Source organism: Polyodon spathula, chromosome 10 (genome assembly GCF_017654505.1).
Source record: "Polyodon spathula isolate WHYD16114869_AA chromosome 10, ASM1765450v1, whole genome shotgun sequence".
Classification (NCBI taxonomy): Eukaryota; Metazoa; Chordata; class Actinopteri; order Acipenseriformes; family Polyodontidae; genus Polyodon; species Polyodon spathula.
The window spans coordinates 25,421,247-25,441,642 of record NC_054543.1 but is presented as its reverse complement, the minus strand read 5'-3'; the positions used below and the strand labels follow the sequence as shown (position 1 = coordinate 25,441,642).

The following is a 20,396-nucleotide window of genomic DNA, read 5'->3' as shown; positions in this document are numbered from 1 at the left end:
CTTCCTCCTGTTGTTTAATACAGAACTCTTGCATAGACCTTTCATTTTTCTTTTCTTGTTCAGCAATTTCCTTCTGAACTTCATCATGCACATGCATCACATAGGAATTACTGTCTGCCAATTCCTGGTGCTCCTCTCCAACTACTTTACTGTGGTATCCAGTAACATCATGTTTTTATCCCACCAACTCAGATATAGTCTGCTGGTGAATTTCAGCTTTATAAACCTGCAAGTGTTTTTTTGTTGTTTTAGCAGCAATTTCCATTTGGAAACAAGTTCATGTTTCTTCTATTTTCTCCTCTTGTGTTTTCACAAATTGCTGAATCGACTGAAACTTTTTTGCCTGCTCAACTTCAAAAGACTGTTTAGTCAAAACCAACACAATAATAATTCTTTCCATTCAATTGTCAGTGTTGCTTAATCTTTTAGCAAAATCCTCCTGCAGCTCTTTTTTACAACCATTGATAGCATTTAACAAGACCTGTAAGTCATTATTGCTTATCCCAGTTTCAGCCAACTGTACAGTTTGAGACGGTATATTTGCAGTAACAGAATCAACATCAACAGCTGATTGCTTCAGTACCTTAACACTCACAGCCGCGTCTGTTCTGATGAGCAAACTAGTGTCAGCAGCAGCAGCAGCAGCTTGCGCTATGCTATCAGATAATACAACGGTACTGTCAGCGTTAATACTAGTACTGGATTCAATACAACAATATCCCAAGCACTCCACAAATCTGGCCTGTATGGTAGGGTGGCAAGAAGGAAGATATTATTCAAGAAAGCCCACCTTGAATCCAGTTTGAAGTATGTAAAAAAAACACTCAGTAGATTCTGTGGCAAAAATGTTTGTGGTCTGACGAAAGTAAAATTGAACTTTTTGGCCTAAATGCAAAGCGTTATATTTGGCTCAAACCCAACACAGCGCATCACCCGAAGAACACCATCCCTACTGTGAAGCATGGGGGTGGCAGCATCATGTTATGGGGATGTTTCTCATCGGCAGGGACTGGGGCACATGTCAGGATAGAATTGAAAATGAATGGAGCAAAGTACAAAGAAGTCCTTGAGGAAAACCTGCTGCCCTCTGCAAAAAAGCTGAAACTGAGATGGAAGTTCACTGTTCAGTATGACAACGACCCAAAGCACACAGCCAAAGCTACATTGGAGTGGCTAAGGAACAAAAAGGTAAATGTCCTTGAGTGGCCCAGTGTGACAGGGAACTCCCCGTCTATATGAACAAGTTTGGAACTGGCAGGGAGGGGGTTAAATTTCTCCCTCCCAGGAAAACATGTAAGAATGTGGCTGGAGCCTTAATTGAATAATTATTGATTAACTGGGCTCTAGCCACAGGGAATAAAAGCCAGGGGAGAGGCCCTGGCTGGCAGTGTAGTTAGTAGTTAGTGGAGAGGGTGGGGGGGTGCGTGTGCGTGCGCGTGTGCTAGAAAGGTGTTCTTTTGTTTGAGGGTTTACTTTTATGTTGGAGAGTTTTGTGTTCTTTTTAGAAGAAAGAAGTATCTTGTTTAAAAACCTTGGAACCTGACTGTTTTCGTGAGTTCATTTTGATTATTTATTTTCTGTTAACCTCTTTTTGTTGGCCCTTGTGCCTGTTTATTTGATTACTTTTGTTTAATAAAATAACTTTATTTTGACCTTAACCTGTCTCTGAGCCTCAACACTGTCATCCTGTCACACTTGGTGTCAGAAACGGGATAGCGCCACCTAGAGGCTCAGAGCAGTATTTTTTTTGTTTTCTGGAATTTTCTTGTTGGAATTTTTTTGAATTTTTTTGAATTTTTCTTTTTTTTTGAGGTTCTTTTTTTGTTTTGTTAATCTGAGTGAAGAATGGGCAAAAGGCAGAGACAGCAGAGGCAGCAGCAGCAGAAGTGGCAGCAGCAGCCACTATTACAAACCAAAACCCTGTGGGAGGACCCAGCGAGCTTGTTCCCGTGGTGCACGTGGTGCGGGAAGGATGACCACCGGTGGAGGACCTGTCCGGATGGGCCAATTGCTGACTGGTGTGGGCGTTGTGAGGAGGATGGTCACAACTGGGCAGGATGCCCCCACAACCCAGACCAAGAGCAACCAACAACCCCATCCTCGGCAGTCACCCCACCAGCACCGCTTTCACTACCATCACGGGAGATCTGGGAGTGGTTGCTGCACCCCAAAGCGGACCTCTCCCACGACCTTCCCGTCGCCATCAACATGCTGTGGCATAGAGATGGGGAGAGATGGGAGGAGTGGAAGGGAGAGCATCACCCAGGATCCCTCCAGGAAATATTCATCATGGTCCTGGCATACCTGGCGATAGATAGGGGGGAGATCCCACACCTTGCAGAAATGGGGGTTGGGCCGCTGCCGTCACCCAGAGAGGGGGAGCCGCTGCCGTCACCCAGAGAAGGGGAGCCGCTGCCGACGCCCAGAGAAGGGGAGCCGCAGCTCCCAGAGCCCAGAGACGAGGGTGAGCCGCCGCTCCCGGAGCCCAGAGACGACGGGGAGCCGCCGCTCCCGGAGCCCAGAGACGAGGGGGAGCCATCACTCCCGGAGCCCAGAGAGGAGGGGGAGCCGTCGCTCCCAGAGCCCAGAGAGGAGGGGGAGCCGTCGCTCCCAGAGCCCAGAGAGAAGGGGGAGCCGTCGCTCCCAGAGCCCAGAGAGGAGGGGGAGCCGTCGCTTCCAGAGACCAGAGAGGTGGAGCCGTCGCTCCCAGAGACCAGAGAAGAGGAGGAGGAGGAGGTGCCGCTCCCAGAGTCCAGAGAGGAGGAGGAGGAGCTGCCGCTCCCAGAGTCCAGAGAGGAGGAGGAGGAGCTGCTGCTCCCAGAGTCCAGAGAGGAGGAGGAGCTGCCGCTCCCAGACCCCAGAGACGAGGAGCCAGAACGTCCACAGCCCGAGAGGGAGGAGCCCGAACGTCCACAGCCCGAGGGGAAGGAGCCCAAGCGGAGGAGTCGGTGCGTCCACGGCCCAAGTGGGAGGAGTCGGTGCGTCCACGGCCCGAGCGGGAGGAGTCGGTGCGTCCACGGCCCGAGCGGGAGGAGTCGGTGCATCCACGGCCCGAGCGGGAGGAGTCGGTGCGTCCACTGCCCAAGCGAGAGGAGTCTGTGCATCCACGGCCCAAGAAGGGGAATTCCACAGGCCCAGGGCTGAAGGGACCAGTAGAGGGAGAACAGCCGGAGCTGTCTCTCCCTCCACCACCCATAGAGGGAGAACAGCGGGCGCTGTCTCTCCCTCCACTGCCAACAGACGACGCTGGAGGACCCACCCAGCCACTGTATCAGCTGCTGAGGGGAGCGAGAAGACAAGCTGCCTGGCGGCTAAGAGGCACAGCGCCATCACCTGGGGATGCTTGTTTGCCATCGCCTGGGGATGCTTGTTTGCCATCGCCTGGGGTTGCCGGCCTGCCCCGCATCGCCTGGGGTTGCCGGCCTGCCCCGCATCGCCTGGGGTTGCTGGCCTGCCCCGCATCGCCTGGAGTTGCCTGCCTGCCCCGCATCACCTGGGGTTTCCTGCCTGGAAAAGAAAACCTCATTTAAATGCATGAAACTCTGAGGCACTGACACAACAAAATGTGAAGAGGGTGTAGACTTTCTATAGGCACTGTACATACACACACACACACACACACACACACACACACACACACATACATATATATATATATGTATATATTCACTGTCATTCCCTGACTAACAAATCTCTGCTTCTCAGTGAACTTACAACTGATACCAATCTTGGTCTTCTCTGTCTAGCTGAAACCCAGCACTCTGTAATCGATATGCACTCGCTGCATCTAGCCACCCCAAAGGGCTATTCCCTCTTTGACAAACCTCACCTCACTAGCTGAGGCGGGGGCACTGCTGTTATTGCTACCTTATTGTTACCTTTAACCCTACGTTGAAACAATCATTTGATAACAGCATTTGGATTTTTTTTTTTTTTTAAGTAAAATGTATTTAGATTCCTTTGTAAAATACAGATAGATGTATCATATAACCTGTTGTATTGATAGTAGAAGGGGAATGTCTATTTAGCTCAAGGTGGAAGTGAAGCATTCAACACCCATTTACTGGGAATTATGTGAGACTGGTATTCAAAATTTGACCCAAATAAATGGGATTCTGCAATGGTGAAGAAATTCAAGAAATTCAATATTGTTCAGGCCTTGGCATACACTGTTGCATAACCCTTTTATTGGGGTAAAATGCAGTACAAATGTCCCACCGAATCACACAGCATTGGTAATAAATAAACAAATATTTTGTTACAGCTGCACTAAACTCTATGTAGATGAAAGATACAGCGGAGGGCCCAGTGTATGTGTGTGTCTGTGTGGCATATGGGTTGAGGGCATGCACTGTACCACACTTGGAGATGCACTGTGCCAGAACAGCCAGCTGGCTCAGGAGAAGCAATGGCAGGTTGTCACTGCTGTACAAGAAACGTGAGAAGAGCATGAAATAGGAAAATTAGCTAGAAATACGTCATTTGTATAATCAAGGCCTTCTGTGGCCCTGTAGGAGCTGCTGACTGCACAGACACTGTACCTGCATTGAGTGCTAAACAGTACATTAGACAAACATTAAACATTACCACCCTGCTAACTGGCATTTCTTAATTTCTCAAGGAACTATCGAGGGTGCTGGGGAAGTGGTGGGTAATTCATTTTTCCAAGCCTGTAGTGAGTGTTTTAAAACTGTCAATTCAGGTTGATGCCAAGGTAATGTCACTGTTCAAGTGAGTGCTTCTTTGACAGTGTATTCACAACACTATGAGGGCAGCTACTAAGTGTCCTAATTAACATCTTGAATTTCACGAATAAAGCACAAATGTTTTATTCTGCAAGTGTCCAAGGTTCTTGGCTCATTCCATATTTGCTTGTGTTTTTATTTTTTCTACATTTTCTCAGCAGCCACCTTCCTTACTTCTACCTGCCAATTTCTGGGATTAAAGAAAACAGTTATGAGATAAATCTGTCAGTGCAGGGCTGCATGAGTAGTTCAAGAGAAGCTGGGAGTCACAGTTTGATTGGCTGGCTGAATGCTCGGTGACAGCTAATTATAAAGCCCCCAGGAGCACTGCTGAAAAGCACAGGCTGTACAACTCTGGAATGGTTTATGTTGGGGTAATAAACTGACAAACAATGCTTATTTTTTCCAATTTGAATTATATCTGACGGTTGAACAAAAACTTGCCACAGATACTGTAGAAGACACATTTAGGTAAATTAACTGTCCTATAAATTAACTGTCCCTATACAAGCATTCTGTAATATATCTCCTTGTTTGTTTGTCACAATGGACACTATGGCACTTCTCAGACTTTTTTCAAGAGCTGTTTGGAAGAGGATTGTGTACAATATCTCAGGCTGCACAAATAACTGATACTCACAAAAGTAATGTCTCTCTGTGGGCTCTATTTAACACAAATCATAGCATGTGAATACTCACTGTGTTTGCCAATTGGAATAGATTAAGAATGAGAAAAGCCATTTTCAATAAGAAGAGCGTTTAAATTGGTCTTGTGGCCATGGGCAGGGATACTAGCCAAAGAGATACACGCAGAGCAGTGGTAACCATAGGAAGCTTGTGTTACAAAGTGATTTATAGTTCCTATCGATTACCTTCATTCCACTAGGCCCATTTGGAAATATATATTTTTTAAATGCTTTATGTTCTTTTATTTTTCTGTGTAATTTAGTTTTTCATGTCATTAAAAAAATAAGTAATGGAATCCTAATTATTGGTTGATTCAGGTCGCAAACAGCTTGCATTCTCATATTGGTCTTGCTCGTCAATAGGGCCCTAATCACCTCTCTTGATTTAAATTGTGTGCTCTTTAAAGATGAACCAAGGTGGAAAAGAAGAAAGTAGAAAGAGGGCTGGAGTGTTGAAAGGGAGAAGATGAAGTGGAAAGTAAACAAAGTTGTCACAATTCAAATAGAAACAGGTGTTCTTTAGTAGAGGTCTCACCATTCACAAAGAATTTTCTGTATAAACTTCAGCAAGGTTCTAGTTAAATCACACTGTGGGGGACCGGCTATTCTCCCAAATGAAATACTAACTTGAATTACCTTCACCTTTATTTCTAATTCAAACAAATGCATTCACACAACCAACTTATTGCAGGAGACAGATCGATTTAATTGTGTTTTGCCGCACAGCAATCCAAACGTAGCAAATGATTCAGTATTTGTTAGTGCGTGTTAGTTCCAGTGGTGCAACGATGCCCCCCTAGCCATAGACGCTACTACAAATTAATGATTGTACAGTCAAATTTACACAGATATATTCTATGGAAGCAGTGTGGCAAACATTGCTTCTAACAACTAATGAAAACCATAAATGTACGTAGCTTACAAAATGTGGTAAGGTGCTTGCCTTTGGCTACACATGTGGAAGGAATATTTGCATACTGTAGCTCTGACCTCTACAGAACAGTGCAAGACACCAGGACTTGTGGTCGTTTCCAGTGATAGTTTGTAGGGCTAGGCTATAAATAGTGGTGGAAAAATGTGTTAAGTGTGCGAGTTTGGAGATTGGATGGAGCCTGCAACACCCACTGAGAGAACAGATAATCGAATAAAGTGTGCGAGACCTGTTTACATTTATCCTTTTATTTTGTTGAGTTTGTTTTTACTGTATGCTTTTTTTGTTTATCCCCTCTGTGTCCCTCCCGCTGGACAGAAAATAACTCAGCCTGCCAGCTGTTTACTTATTCTTTCTTCATCATAATCATTTTGCTACAATACTTTAAGCCAAAGACTAAAATGAAGAAAATCACAGAGTGTTTTTCATCTGCACCACTAGGACAGTCTTCGATTTCTATCAGAAGGAACGGCAGAGTGAAGTGTAAATAAACGCAACGAAGCGGCAATGTGTGAAAAAATTATTGTTGGTTTATTATGTGGTCATCAATTAAGTGACAGGGATTTAATTATTATATTGAAAGACTGCTGTATACCACCATACCTTACAAGTCACACCTTTCCTGACACTGTAGACCACAAAAAAGAGAAACACACTTTTCAGCACAAATGGCTGCTGCAGTGGCAGTGCATCACAATGGTGGTGAGTTTTATTTATTTATTTATTTATTTATTTATTTATTTGTTCTTTATCTCAATGGTTTAGAAAAACACTAACAGACACACACTGCCCATCACCAAGTGAGATGCTAACTTAGATTTTTTACCAGGCACGCTTTACCAGGGCAAATGAGCCAAATATATATTTTAATCATGTTATTAATTGTACTGGTTGTTTTCCAAGCCCAATGACGTTTTTAAAACCTGTACATTGTGCCACGATGCTCCTATGGTTCTAGTAGCAGAAACACACTAAAGTGTTTAAATTATACTCAGCTTAAACTGCAATACTGTGTAAATTATATTGATAATTAAAATAATCAATGTGTTGAAGCCAAGGATAGGCTATAAAATGACCCCATGCATGGCATAAATTATTTTTTTTTGCTTTTTTTCAAAGAAAATCGGAATTGCAAAAACCTAAAACCGTAATAGGGTGAAATTGAAATCCGAAAAACACACGGCTACTAATGTGTGTGTCCGTGGTCCAACAATAGACAAATTCTCATCCTTAAAGACTTTTACCCATTCCCAAGAAGAATTGTATTTATTCATTTATTTACTTATTTATTTTTAACCATTGCACAGGACAAAAAGAAATGACCGCCAACATCGATAGTACAGCTCTAAGTTGAAGTTTTGTGAAGTTTCTGCTAAAAGCATGACATAGTCTACAGTGTTTCTACATACCCTAAGGTTTTTTTTTTTTTTATATAATAAACCAGTTTATTAGAAAGTTGGTGTCTACATGTACATCAGATGTTACACAGATACTTATTAGATGCAGAGATCTGAATAACTGGGAGGTCTGAGTTATGATCTGAGTACTGGCTTAGTGCTGACATTCTCCAGAACAGGAGCAGAGGGCAGTAAACTTGAGGGTGGCCTTGACACATTTGCATTGCCCAGTGCATCCCTTCCTACACCCACAGTGAATGAGTTCATAGCACAACTGTGATGCTTCTGGAAATGTTGTCCAAAGTGGTTGCCACCCTGCGGTGTCCTTCCTCCAGTCCCAGTCTGACGGGCTTTGAGGCTCAAGGTCAGGAGTTATGGCCTGTTTCCAGCAGTTGGCTTGGTAGCTGGCCCATTTGATGTGGTGCTTGAGTGCTGCCTGTGTTGGTGATATATTCTCCAGGCTATTTGACTTCTGCATGAACAGTTGCTTCCTGGCATTATTGACCTCCATGGTGTCACTTGTGCAGTAATATAGCAACCGCTCCAGTACTGACATTGTTGGGTCACTGATGTCACAGTGCATGAGGAGGAGGTATTCGAACACCTCGGTAACATCATGGAAATCTTTCCATGTGTCCCAGGCAGTCATTTTTCCTCTCCTCCCGAACACAGAGACAGCGTCTCACCCTGTGAACGCATGGAAGACAGAGTGGCACAAATCTTGGGATCCATCGCAGCAGGCAGTTTATGGACAGGTATATCCCAGAAATTTCATCCAGTACCAAGCTCCACCAAATGCCAGGATGATTGCCAACACCACAACGTCGGTATCTACGGTGTGCACAGATGCTTTCTTGCAACCTTTCTGTACAGCATCTAACACATGTTGGAGGAGGCCGGTGTCCACTTCCTCGTGGGAGCAGGGGGCCAAGTTCATGAATTCTGCATCAGCCAGGGAGCACAAGATATCCCTTCCATCAGTTGCATAGATGGCTTTGTCTTCCTCAGTTGGGAGACTTGTCACTTGTTGAGACAGGAAGCTGAACAGTTCAGTTGTTTTTTTTTCTCATCAACACTTAGGAAGTCTTTCCAATTTTTGGGGATTACTGTAGTGGGGAACATTAGTCATCGAACACCCTTGCCTCTCTTCTGTCTGGTTGTACTTTTCAAGCTCTCTGGGATGTACACATCCCAGATAATATTCACTCGATCAGCTGTCTCTAGCCGAGATGATAAACACAGTGTAAACTTGAAAAGTCCTTGCTGTTCCAGTATTGAGGATCTGGACCACAGCAGCACCATCCAAGAATTTGGCATTGACAACAGGGGTGTTTGTTGATTTTGATTCCTACGATTCAAGGCGGTGAAGGAGGTCTGCCTTTGTGTCAAGCCAAAGTTTGCCTCCCAGTGACAATGATGGTGGGGCTGCCTGGTTTTTGCAGGTCAATTATTGATCCAGGTCTCCATCTCTTGTTTGGCAGCAGACATACAGTCATGTGAAGAGATTGCAGTCATTCTTTAATGCTGCAATTTGCATGTTTTGCTTTGAAGGCGACCTCACGGTTCGACGACTGAACAATGGTAACTTGTTCTTGGGCAATTCATCTGTGATAGGCTTTGTAGACTGAAAAAACCTTTCCTCAACAAATGTGTTGTACTGTTCCTCACCAAGGGATTCAGCCTCTTGCATTGTTTCTGCCACAGAGATGTCAATGATATCCCTGGTGTCCAGGACCATGAGATCTTGACTTTCTTCCAGAAATGGGTTTCCCATCTCTTCAATCACCGCGGTTAGTGATCCCACTGCATATTCCTCAAATTCTGTGACCATTCTCGTAACTTTTGGACCAGCCCCCATCCAATGTCTCAGTGCCCCAGGATTGTCCGTCAGTCTAATCACTCCATATCCTTTGACTGTAGCATTATTCTCTTCATGACACTGGTTGATTTGCCATTGCTGAGAACTTGTTGCTTGTTTTGTGCACGGCTAACTTTCCTGCATGGAATTCTGCCAGGGTCTCTAGATGCTTCTTAGAGAGTATAATCATGTCACGAATGTGTACTGGTAGCCACCTGGAGAAGTGTGTTTGGTCTAGTGCAAACATTCAGGGTACGATCTTCGTTAGCGATTCCATGGAGAGTTGAAAATCATATTGGCGATAAGATCTGATGTACAGCGGCAAGACGATCTCTAGTGATAATGTTTTTAGCCAGTAATCGAACTGAACACTCTACTGTGCTCGCACTGCACACTATTCTTCCAAGGATACAGCATCTGTCTCTGCTGCAGTTGCTGCAGATGTGTATTCAATATATGCTCTGGTGCAGTATTGTGTGGATACTTGCAGCTGTGACTTGGTATGCATGCTGGGTCTTTGTCACATGGCTGGCACTGATGAAGGAATCTGCCATACCAGCACTTACAATGTCTAGAGGACTTTCTGCTATCATCTATCCCAGTCTCCCAGTACCTGAAAATTAATGAAGCATTAAGTTAATTTGCTTGGACAATGGCAATTGAATGTTTGATCCTGGCCACTGAGTGTGCATTGTCCAGGAACAATGGTAATAGTGCTTTAATTGCTGCAGTTGGGAACACTGTTTCCTGGATGTCGGCATGGAAAAATGCCATTTTGCTGGTTGTGTCAACAACCTGAGTTTGATGCTTGATGTTTGAACCCTCCCATAAGAGCTAAGAGCGATGGTGGTACAACTTCTTGCTGGGATCCTTGCTTGAATGACTCATAGCTAAATCAGCTATGTGTCACATTCACATTTATAAAATTTCCACTGTGTTTAAAGAGTCAAATAATAAATTCATACATCCTGCCCAGCTGACTGCTGCACACCACTCACATCTAGAAGGTCCAGATCCAACTTTTTATCTTGTGCTGTGTGATTGATTGAGGCTCTGCCCAGATTATTATTGGTGGTCCCTGGCCAATTGCCTAACAAATGCAGACAACTTGGCAGTTACAACAGATACATTTGTTAATGAACACCCCTGTCTCCTACAAATACCTACAATACCAACTAAAGGGTTTGTTTCTTTTTAAAGGGTGGAGCAACCTCTATAATACATCAGCAATTAACATTTTGTCACAGGGTTTTATGGCAGACCCACATCTCTTCAAAAGTGGTCTCAAGTAGAAAAAGTTTGAGAACCATTTACCTTTACTTTGTTATGTAGACCAGAGTGAAGTGTTACTGCTGTAAATACTCAGCACCTCTCAACGTTTGCCTCATAAATCGTGCAGCCCCATTCAAAATGTTAGCAGGGTTATTCTAGACAGTCATTTATATGAAATCATTCTCATTTATTAAAGGCACTGCATTGTGTATTTGGGTCACCAGTCAGTGAGAAATTTCGTGAATTCTGTATTTAAAAGTTTTAAATGCACTGGCATTATAGATATATGGCATTATATCAAAATGCACTGGTATTTTAAAGATGACATTATACCAATATATATATTTAACATTACAAAGTGTTTGGGCAAATCGAAAAAACTGATTTGCTTTGTAGTGTGACTTGTGACCGAGATGATGTTTCTGGAGTTGGGCATGGCTATAACCAGAAGTGCCATGAAAGCATTACTAGCACTGATTTAATGCAGAAAGTGGCAGCAAGTGCTGTAATGCTGATCGTGAACACCTAGGGTGCAAAAGAAGTTGCTATTAAATGCTCCAAAATGCTTGCTGTGTCCTGGCATCGATCCAATTTTCTTGAAAGACAAAGGCAAACTTGTGTATCATCTTCAAAGTTGCTCAGGTGAACACTTTAATGCAGACACACTCTGATTATGTGGCACATACCTAGTGGTAGCGGCGGTTTTAAATGTGCTACGCATGGTACTAAAATCATTGTTTTAGCATTGGTGTCTTGCCCTGTAATCAAAATTGTGCCTTAATGTGTAGTAAATCCATCAATGAAAGTTCCCTCCTTCTTCATGCATGGATTGACAGTAATAACTAACTTACTGTCACTTGTAACAGGTTTAGTAAATATGCTACTGTGGCAGTGCGATTGCCCTGCACAGTGGTAAATTAGTGTTGGTGTGGTTTATATGTGGGAATGGGTTTATTTTGTGTTGTTTTGGGACTTGATTAGTATGATTGTATTATTGTTTACAGACGGGCACTCGATTGAGACTTGCTGCCTGCTATGCTTGGTTGAGGGAAGGGCAGCAAGTGATTGGCTGTGCTGGTCCTCAATCAGCAGGTGGGCGGGTCTCGACCGAGTGTCCGTCAGTTTAAAAACATCCACGGGAGATAGCTCGAGGCTGCTGCAAGGCCTGCCATTTTCACGGCACCTTTTGAGTTATAGTTTGGGGTATTGTGTTTTATTTTGCACTTTTTGTACAGTTTGCTGTATTTGTCCTCTGTGCGTTACCATCGCTGGTAACTTCACATGACCGCCTTTATTTTACTTTCGTTTTCTGTTAATAAATCCTGCGCGCCTGTGCCGGCCTTTCAACACCACCTCTGTCTTTCTGTATGCTTGAACAGCGGCTACCCACACGTGTGACCCGAGGAAGACCCTGTCACAGCTACATAGAGATTAATACACAAAAAAATTGCTAAGCTATAATGGATGTATCCACTGTTTCTGTCTCAAACACAGCCATTTGATGGACAAACAGGTCATTGTTCACCAATCATTGTGTATGTTTTATGTACCACTGGACCCTGAACATTACTTTCTGGTGAATGGAGAGATTTATGGATTGCTGTCCTGTCATTATAGTGTATCCTACTTTGTGTATTTTTCACATACACTGAGGGCTGTTGTGTGACATGCATTTGTCTTAATATATTTTTCATCAGCAACCATAATGACATGGTTCTCTTCTGAACATGAGTGTTTCTCATCAGTAAATTGAACAGACTTGGATGAAACTGACTCATAACAAGAATAGGCAGCCTTATACTGACAACAAATCAGATATGCCATTAGTCATATGAGGTTTAGTCAAGTTACAAGTGCTACATTTTATTTTTCCACTTTTTGTTCAGCTAGTGAATATGATTTTAACTTTTCATAATCAGCAGAAGCATTACGTCTATTTTTAATATAGTTTCATGAACCATTTTATAGCAAGTGACTCTAAGCCAATCCTTTATTTAATTAACACAATTGTGTCAACCACTAGTGCATTTTTACATTAATAATGAGGCCTAGGCAGCCATAAAACCATTGTTCGAAGAAAAAAACGAATTGTGTGTTATTGGTTTGGCTGTGATGACGGTCTCTCCTGTGATCCTAGTTTCAAATAAAATAACAGGACAGTGATAAATAAACAAAAACTAAATTAATAAATAAGAGGTTGCTATTCATAAGTCAGATACATTTTTTAGGTATCCCACAATGAGCTTAAAGTTGAAAATAAAAATGGAATGTATGCTTGAATGTGTTGTAATTATCCAATGAAAGCACCTTGAAGAATGGTAATATTGCATCTCCAAGACTATTAATCAAAAATGCAGTCAGCAGCAAATGATGTTCTAGTCTGGTCATTTGCAGAAACGTGTCTTTTTTTCTAAAATATATTTGCTGATGGATTTCTAGTTCCACACAGGAATTTTGGACTTACAATTTTAAACACCTGCCATACCACTGTTCAACTGAAAGCCAGTTCAAAACAGTGACACCCCAATCGGCCACTTACCTCACTTAACGCTATTCTCTTCATCGATATTTTTAATTTTTTCAGTGAAAAACACAATGGACTAAATAACATTGGTTATGAATGGAAGATAAATAAAGCTGGATTGTATATTAATAATAAAGCCGTATACAGTAGTTATAAGACTGCACGTATCTACGTATGGGTTATATATATCAACACAGTTACAATTTTAATGGTAACTTAAATCTAGCCTTTTTCCATTTATAGTACTGTTTTAAATACTTTAGAACCATAACAATATGAGTATTGCTTTAGTGTGCTGTAACCTTGTATTTGTAACCTTCTGATGTCTTGAACACAGCCCTGAAGCCAGAAATGTTAGTTGGATACATATATTCTTATTCAGTATCTGATCTGGTTTTAATATAAGGTGCTCCTCTCTGTGCCCCCCCGCCCCCTTTTAATGTTGATCCATACATTAACATATGATAGCTCATACAAACAGTCTACACATTTATAAAATTGTAAAACATGCTTTAGTAATTCATTTCCAGATATCATTAATGTGTATACCTATTTTACAGACCCATATTGCCCTGCTGTTACCAGATGTTATTGATTAATCAATGGTGTAGAGAATGTCAACATTTAATTCATCTTCCTCTGCTTTCTATAAAAGACAATAAGCAATGGTGTTCAGTTAATACTGAGTCTGCTGTACTGGAAACTGTTTTAATATCTATAATATATATATATCTATATATATATATATATATATATATATATATATATATATATATATATATATATATATATATATATATATATATATATATATGTGTATGTGTGTGTGTGTGTGTGTGTGTGTGTGTGTGTGTTTTCTACTTCATATGCAAAACAACTTTCTCCTGAATTTAACAAATGGTTATTTGGTATTGAGGAAGCATTTGAAGAGTACAGGAGATCAGAGTGTTTTTTCTAAACCTTCAGGAGCTCAGATGCTCCCTTGGGGGTGCATGCATAAAGAAATTGCATACATTTTCAAAATTATGGATGTTGTGGATGTTTTGAAGCAAAAGAACATTTTCACAGAGGAATAACACAATATATTAAACCTAGCTATTAGTGTTCTGTGGTGTTTCCAGCTAAGGTTTTTTTCTTTTTTTCTGTTCAGGGTTTTCTTTCCTGTCAGTAAGCTTGCATTTGCTTCAGAATAGAATTTGTAACCCAGTTGCTGGTCTAACTGTGCCCACTGAGACTTGAGGGGAATACATCTTTATGTGGAAGAGCAGTGGCCAAAAAAGGGTTTTCAATATTTCTTTATATTCAACTAAATGACTGATACAGATAGACCCAAATCACAAAGTGATTCATAGAAAAAAAAAAAATCAGTCATAGAAAAAAAGTCAAGCAACTCCAAACATCTTTTGACTGTCCAGTAACTGCTTTTTTAATGTGTTTTTTGTTTAGTACGTTTTGAGTTTTTCTTTTGTTTTCTTATTTTCACCAAACAATTAACCAAGAAGTGATTTTACTTTTCTATAATAATAATAATAATAATAATAATAATAATAATAAAAACTCCATCTGCCCTGCCACTTCTCAAGAACACCGAATTGTAATTTTGTTCAAGTTCAGCATTTTTCATTTTCTTTTTTTCCTTCACGAATAAAACATAACAATCTTCCACTGTTTTGTTATTGAAGGCCAATATTTCTGTTTTCAAGTATGTGTCCCCTTACAGCCCATTTTCATGCACCCCGGTTTTTAAAAGTTTCTCCTGTCAGGTTAGTAAACGGGTGTAGTTAATAGACACATTTAAAGAGACAAGCATCTCTTTTTTAAAAATTCTTTGTTTGGTTTTCTTAATTTCTAAATGTCCCAAGTGTTCTTTCTTTAGATGCTTGCCAGATGACTGTGAGCACGGGGGCCAGTGTTCCCAGTCCTGGAGCACCTTTTACTGTGACTGTTCAGGAACAGGCTACACTGGAGCCACCTGCCATAACTGTAAGTCGGAGAGTATACTGATTTATTATCTGAGCGAAAGGGCACATTTTAGCATAGATATATTTAGAGCAGTAGATATTTACTGAGATAACAATATTGAACAGAAATATTTTTGATGGATCACGCACGCTGAAACAAGCTGAAACAAATACCAATTTGATCTGTGAAACCAACCAGTATGTTTCAATCTTGGTCTACTTTAAATAAGAAACAATTAAACAGTCCAAGAGTAATGTTATGGTTAGTCATGGTTTTAATTTATTTTTTAAAAGACAGAACCTGTTTATTTTTTTTTAAACATGAAGACATGAATTTCAAATATACGGTATCTAGCTCTTGGGTAAGACAGTGTCTGTAATATATATATATATATATATATATATATATATATATATATATATATATATATATATAATTGTTATTGTTATTCTTTTGGAGCTTCCTTCTGTTGCATTGCATGAATTGTGTATTAAAATAAACAAAAAGATAACGGTAACTATTACTTACAGTTAAAAAAATGTACTGTTTCACCAATATTAATTTGCATATCCTAAATCCATGTCTCATTTGCACTAGCATTTACAACCAGGCTTGTGTCCCTGAAACACAGAGACATTAGTGTGTCAAACTGCTACACTTACTTATTCAGCCTGAATTAAGTAAAGCAAAAGAAACATTAAGCCCTTTGTCTTCTCTTATCTGTCAAACTGCATTATATTGCAGTATGTTTTTTCCCCCTAGAAGATCTAAGAAATACTCTGAATGAACAATTTCATGGCCAACTATTGAAGCACACTAGGAAAATTTGCATTGATTGTCATGAGCATCGGTATAGATGTTCTTGTTGATGTGTCTGTCTTCTAACTCGATAGGGTCAGTAGCTATAGACAAGACATCAAGCTTAAACTCTAAAGATGTCTTGGCGTGCTAACCACATATGCTGAACTTGGATGGATAACCTAACATTTTTTTGTTTTTGTCATTTTGAAAATGTCATCAGTCTACTACCTTCTTGCAAGAGGACAGAGCCCCTTTTCGAGGGTCTAATTAAGGGATCTTGTCATATCCCTGGAGTTCCCTTAAAGTTGTTATAGCTAGTAAACTAATATGGTTGCACTTTAGATTAATGGACACAATACTTTATAACTTTAAACACCATAGTAACCACGACCCTATCTATACATTGTAAGGAGTTTTAAGAAGGGCCAGTCAAAAATTGTGGAGATATTTGACCAAATTTAGCAGAAAATTGTGAGGGTGTTGTATTTTAACATGAGAAGGAGCTTCATGTTGTCTTCAGTCAGACTTAGTTGTCTTTCAGGAGGTCTCAATAAACAGAAAATGTCCTTTGGAAAACAACAGTGCTCAATGGTAGCCAAATGTATCTTTTTGCGATTGTTGCAGTATCCATCAGTGGCTCATCCTGAGTCTCCTACCATGTTGCTATGATGTAGTCTGCTGGGATAGTTTCTGCAACATTTCTGTAGGTATGCCATTCAAAAATAGAACCAGCTGAACGGACAGGAATCCCATCACTGTTTGAGTCTTTGTTTCTGTCCATTTGTGGCAACTGGTGAAGATCAAAAACATGTGCTGCTTTGTAGGTAGCGATGGATGGGTGCCTTTGTAAAACCACCCTGAGCTTTTCACTACTTGCCACCATGACACTCTGGAAGAGCTGGACACATCTCTCTCTTTCACTTCCAAAACATGTTGCCAACTTTTCCACTGTTTTCTGCCTGTAGTTCTCTGCTCCTGTACTGGCACAATAACCAAGAAATATCTGCCCAGTTTGCACCAGCTGGTATAGATTGTGACCCTGAGGCATAGCTGTTGCTTGAAGTTCTTCAATCGGTTTTACCAGTTCAGAAGAGTGCGCCATCACAAAGGTAGCTTGGGCTAACAATTCTGTAGGTTTGTTGTTCAACAGTGCCGATAGACTTTTGAAAGATTCTGCATTTATTCAGTTACCTGAATAAATTCTGTCAAAATGGTCAAATATTCTGACAAATATGCAACAGCTTTCATCCAGGAGCTCCACTGTGTCGTAACTGCAAATACTGGCATATGTGGTTTACTTCCATCCTTCGCCTCCATAAATTCTAAGTACTTTGGAAGTGGCAGAAGACATTCTTCACCATAGCCACCACCGAGTTTAATTCCTCTAGTTTAATAACCCAGATTTCCAACACCAATTTCAGAAGTTGGGCAAAGCATGTAACATGAACCGCTTGTGGAAACAGCCCTTTCAGAATGGTTTTATATGCCCTGTGCATGTAGCTTGCACTGTCTGTAACAACTACAGGGACTTTATCAAAGTTAACCTTGTTGTTTGTGGGACATATTCCCTAATAATACATGAATGTGTACTGGAAATATAACTGGATTAATTAAAGAAACTGTGTGTCTTGAGAAACAGGGCAAGCTGCTGTGTCTTGAAAAGAGGGCCTCTTTCTTGCAGACTTACTGAACTGTGTGACCTAATGAACAAGGTGAAGATGGCATCTGCACTGGATTAGGCTGAAAGGACAGCTGAATTATATACAGATAATTCACATGTGCAACAACAATCGTTTTGACACAAGGAAGACAAAATCTAGTGATGTCCCAGTGGAAAAGGACACTAAAACATCAAAGGACTAAGAGTTTAAAAAGGCAAGATACACAAATGATCTCATGAAAGTAGCTACTCAGCATCAAATGCTAAACGAGGTGCTGTCACTCTGCCAAGCAAAACTGCAAAAAATAAAACAAAACATTAGAATAATAAAAAAAACCTAACAGAAAAAATAGGCATTCCCAGCATAATAATAATAATAATAATAATAATAATAATAATAATAATAATAATAATAATAATAATAATCTTAACAAAAACAAAAGGCTTCCCCACCCTTTGGATAGGAACTCTAATAATAATCCCAGCAATAACAATAGGCTTCCCAAGCCAGCTTGGAAGCCTAAGGAAAATAACAATGAACCTAACAATTACAATAGGGCTCCAGCTCCAGTTTCTTGGACCCCTAATTGAGAGGAACAGTAGTTCATCATACAAGTTAGAAAAACTTGGAAACTACTGTGAGTCTCTATGCAGCTCCAAGAGTTTTGCTGTTTTCACCATGTTTCAGCGGCAAAACTAAATCACTTAGAATTATCAGCTGTACCAGTACCAAAAGTCTGAAGCTTTCTTAAATCAAATGTGAAAAAAAAAATCCTTCTTATAAACAGTGAGATATAAGTCGTCAAACCAAGATCAAAATCTTCTTCTTCTTCTTCTTCTTCTTCTTCTTCTTCTTCTTCTTCTTCACTTCTACTCACTTCTATTTTCCTGTAGGCACGTCATGGTATACTGGTTTTACGCTAAACTGCGGAATAAACTGCAATGGTTTTGAAACCGTAACCTTTTTTCTATACCATGATTACCGAGTTCACACGGTTTAAGGTGATATGGGCACGTTTTTTTTTATTCACTGTTTGTCCATCGGTGAGCCACTGTGTTCATTAGAACTAATTAATGAACACTGACATTTCAAGTTCTGAAAACTGCCATGCATGAGATTATCTGAGCAGGCTATTAAATAAGTGACATCATATTTAATATAAACCGCCCTACTAAATGATCGCTAGCAAACATGACTGTCAGTAAATGAAACACAAATACTCGAAAATATCAGCAAGAACAAGGGACTGTAACTTTTCATCACCACCTTCCTATTAATTTACCAAACCAAAGAAGTAACAGTAGCTATTATCTATTGTATTGGTCAAATGAACTGCAGCAAGCATGTACCAATGCAGATAATCAAAAGTCTATATTTACTACTATATAACTAACTGTAAAATGCTACAGACATTTATATAATTTTTTTTATTTTAAACGGTATGTAGCAGGGGAGACCTGTGCTGACTCTCCGGGCGCATTCATAGTGCTGCAGGAAGAGGGCAGCAGCCTTGCAATATTCGTCTGTCAGTCATGGCAGTGACACTGAAAGGTGGGAGAGAGGTTGTGTGGCTCTCCCTCTCTCTGAGGGGCTGAGAGGTGGGCCCTAGGGGATTGCTGGCCCTATAAAGTTTAGGCTCTGTATTCCCTCGGGATGACCCCTTTAAGACAAAACGAGCCAGCTGGTGGAAGCTGGGCGGCCGGACCAAGCATGGCCGGCGAAACAAAAAACAAATAAACGAACCTGAGAACCAGTAATAGCTTAAAAAGAGAAAGAGTGGAGAGACCGGGGAATTCTTGGGTAGACCCCAAGCGTGTGTAGGTGGAGGGAACACAATAGTAATAGTGTTGGACGAAGACCCGGACCGTGCGGATAGCGATGGTTGGGGTGACGCTGCCGAGTGCAGCACTTTTGTTTTCTAGTTTTATTACTGTGTTTTATTTTCCCTTTTTCTTTCGCCTTTTGTTTTCATTATTATTTCGGTATTTACATGTGCACTGGGCCTGTACCTCTATTGGTAAAGCTGTGGTCCTGTTTACTGTTGGCCATAATCAGGACATGGACAGCAGCGATCTGTAGGCTAAATAAAGTATTGCCCAGAAAATAAAACTGGACACCTGTGCGGTGCTTCCAAATACACCCTTCTGTCTCCCGTGTCAGTGAATAGCCACACCCTTCTACACATGGCATGAGAGTGGGATTTACTGGCACTGCCCTCTCAAAGAAGTGCAATAACAGAGAGGCAGGATGGATGCCCAGCAATTTACCGCTTTTATGAATCTCTTGCGGAAAACCCTTGCTGCGGCGGTTCAGGGGAATGCAAGAGCTGCGGGGCCAGACCCATGGCTACAGCAGCCAACAAAAATGACATCAGAGGATCGGACAGAAGCAAACCTCAAGGTATTCGAGGCTCTGGCGACCTCTGCCGGGTGGGCCCAAGAGCAGTGGGCTAGGTGCCTCCTACCACAGCTGACGGGGGAGGTGCAGGCAGTGGCGTGGACCCTGGATCTGGTAGTGAGGATGGACTACCCCACGCTGAAAGCTGCAATCCTCAACTGC

The 20,396-nt window shown here is 41.2% G+C and overlaps 1 protein-coding gene across 1 annotated transcript in view; it reads left to right on the top strand.

Annotated features, from left to right (window-relative positions):
• LOC121321430 (contactin-associated protein-like 5) overlaps positions 1-20,396 on the top strand; it is a 354,495-nt gene that overhangs the window by 214,221 nt on the left and 119,878 nt on the right. The window contains exon 11 of the mRNA XM_041260374.1: positions 15,290-15,396. Within this exon, the coding sequence (XP_041116308.1) occupies positions 15,290-15,396 (107 nt within the window). The remainder of the gene's footprint in view (positions 1-15,289; positions 15,397-20,396) is intronic.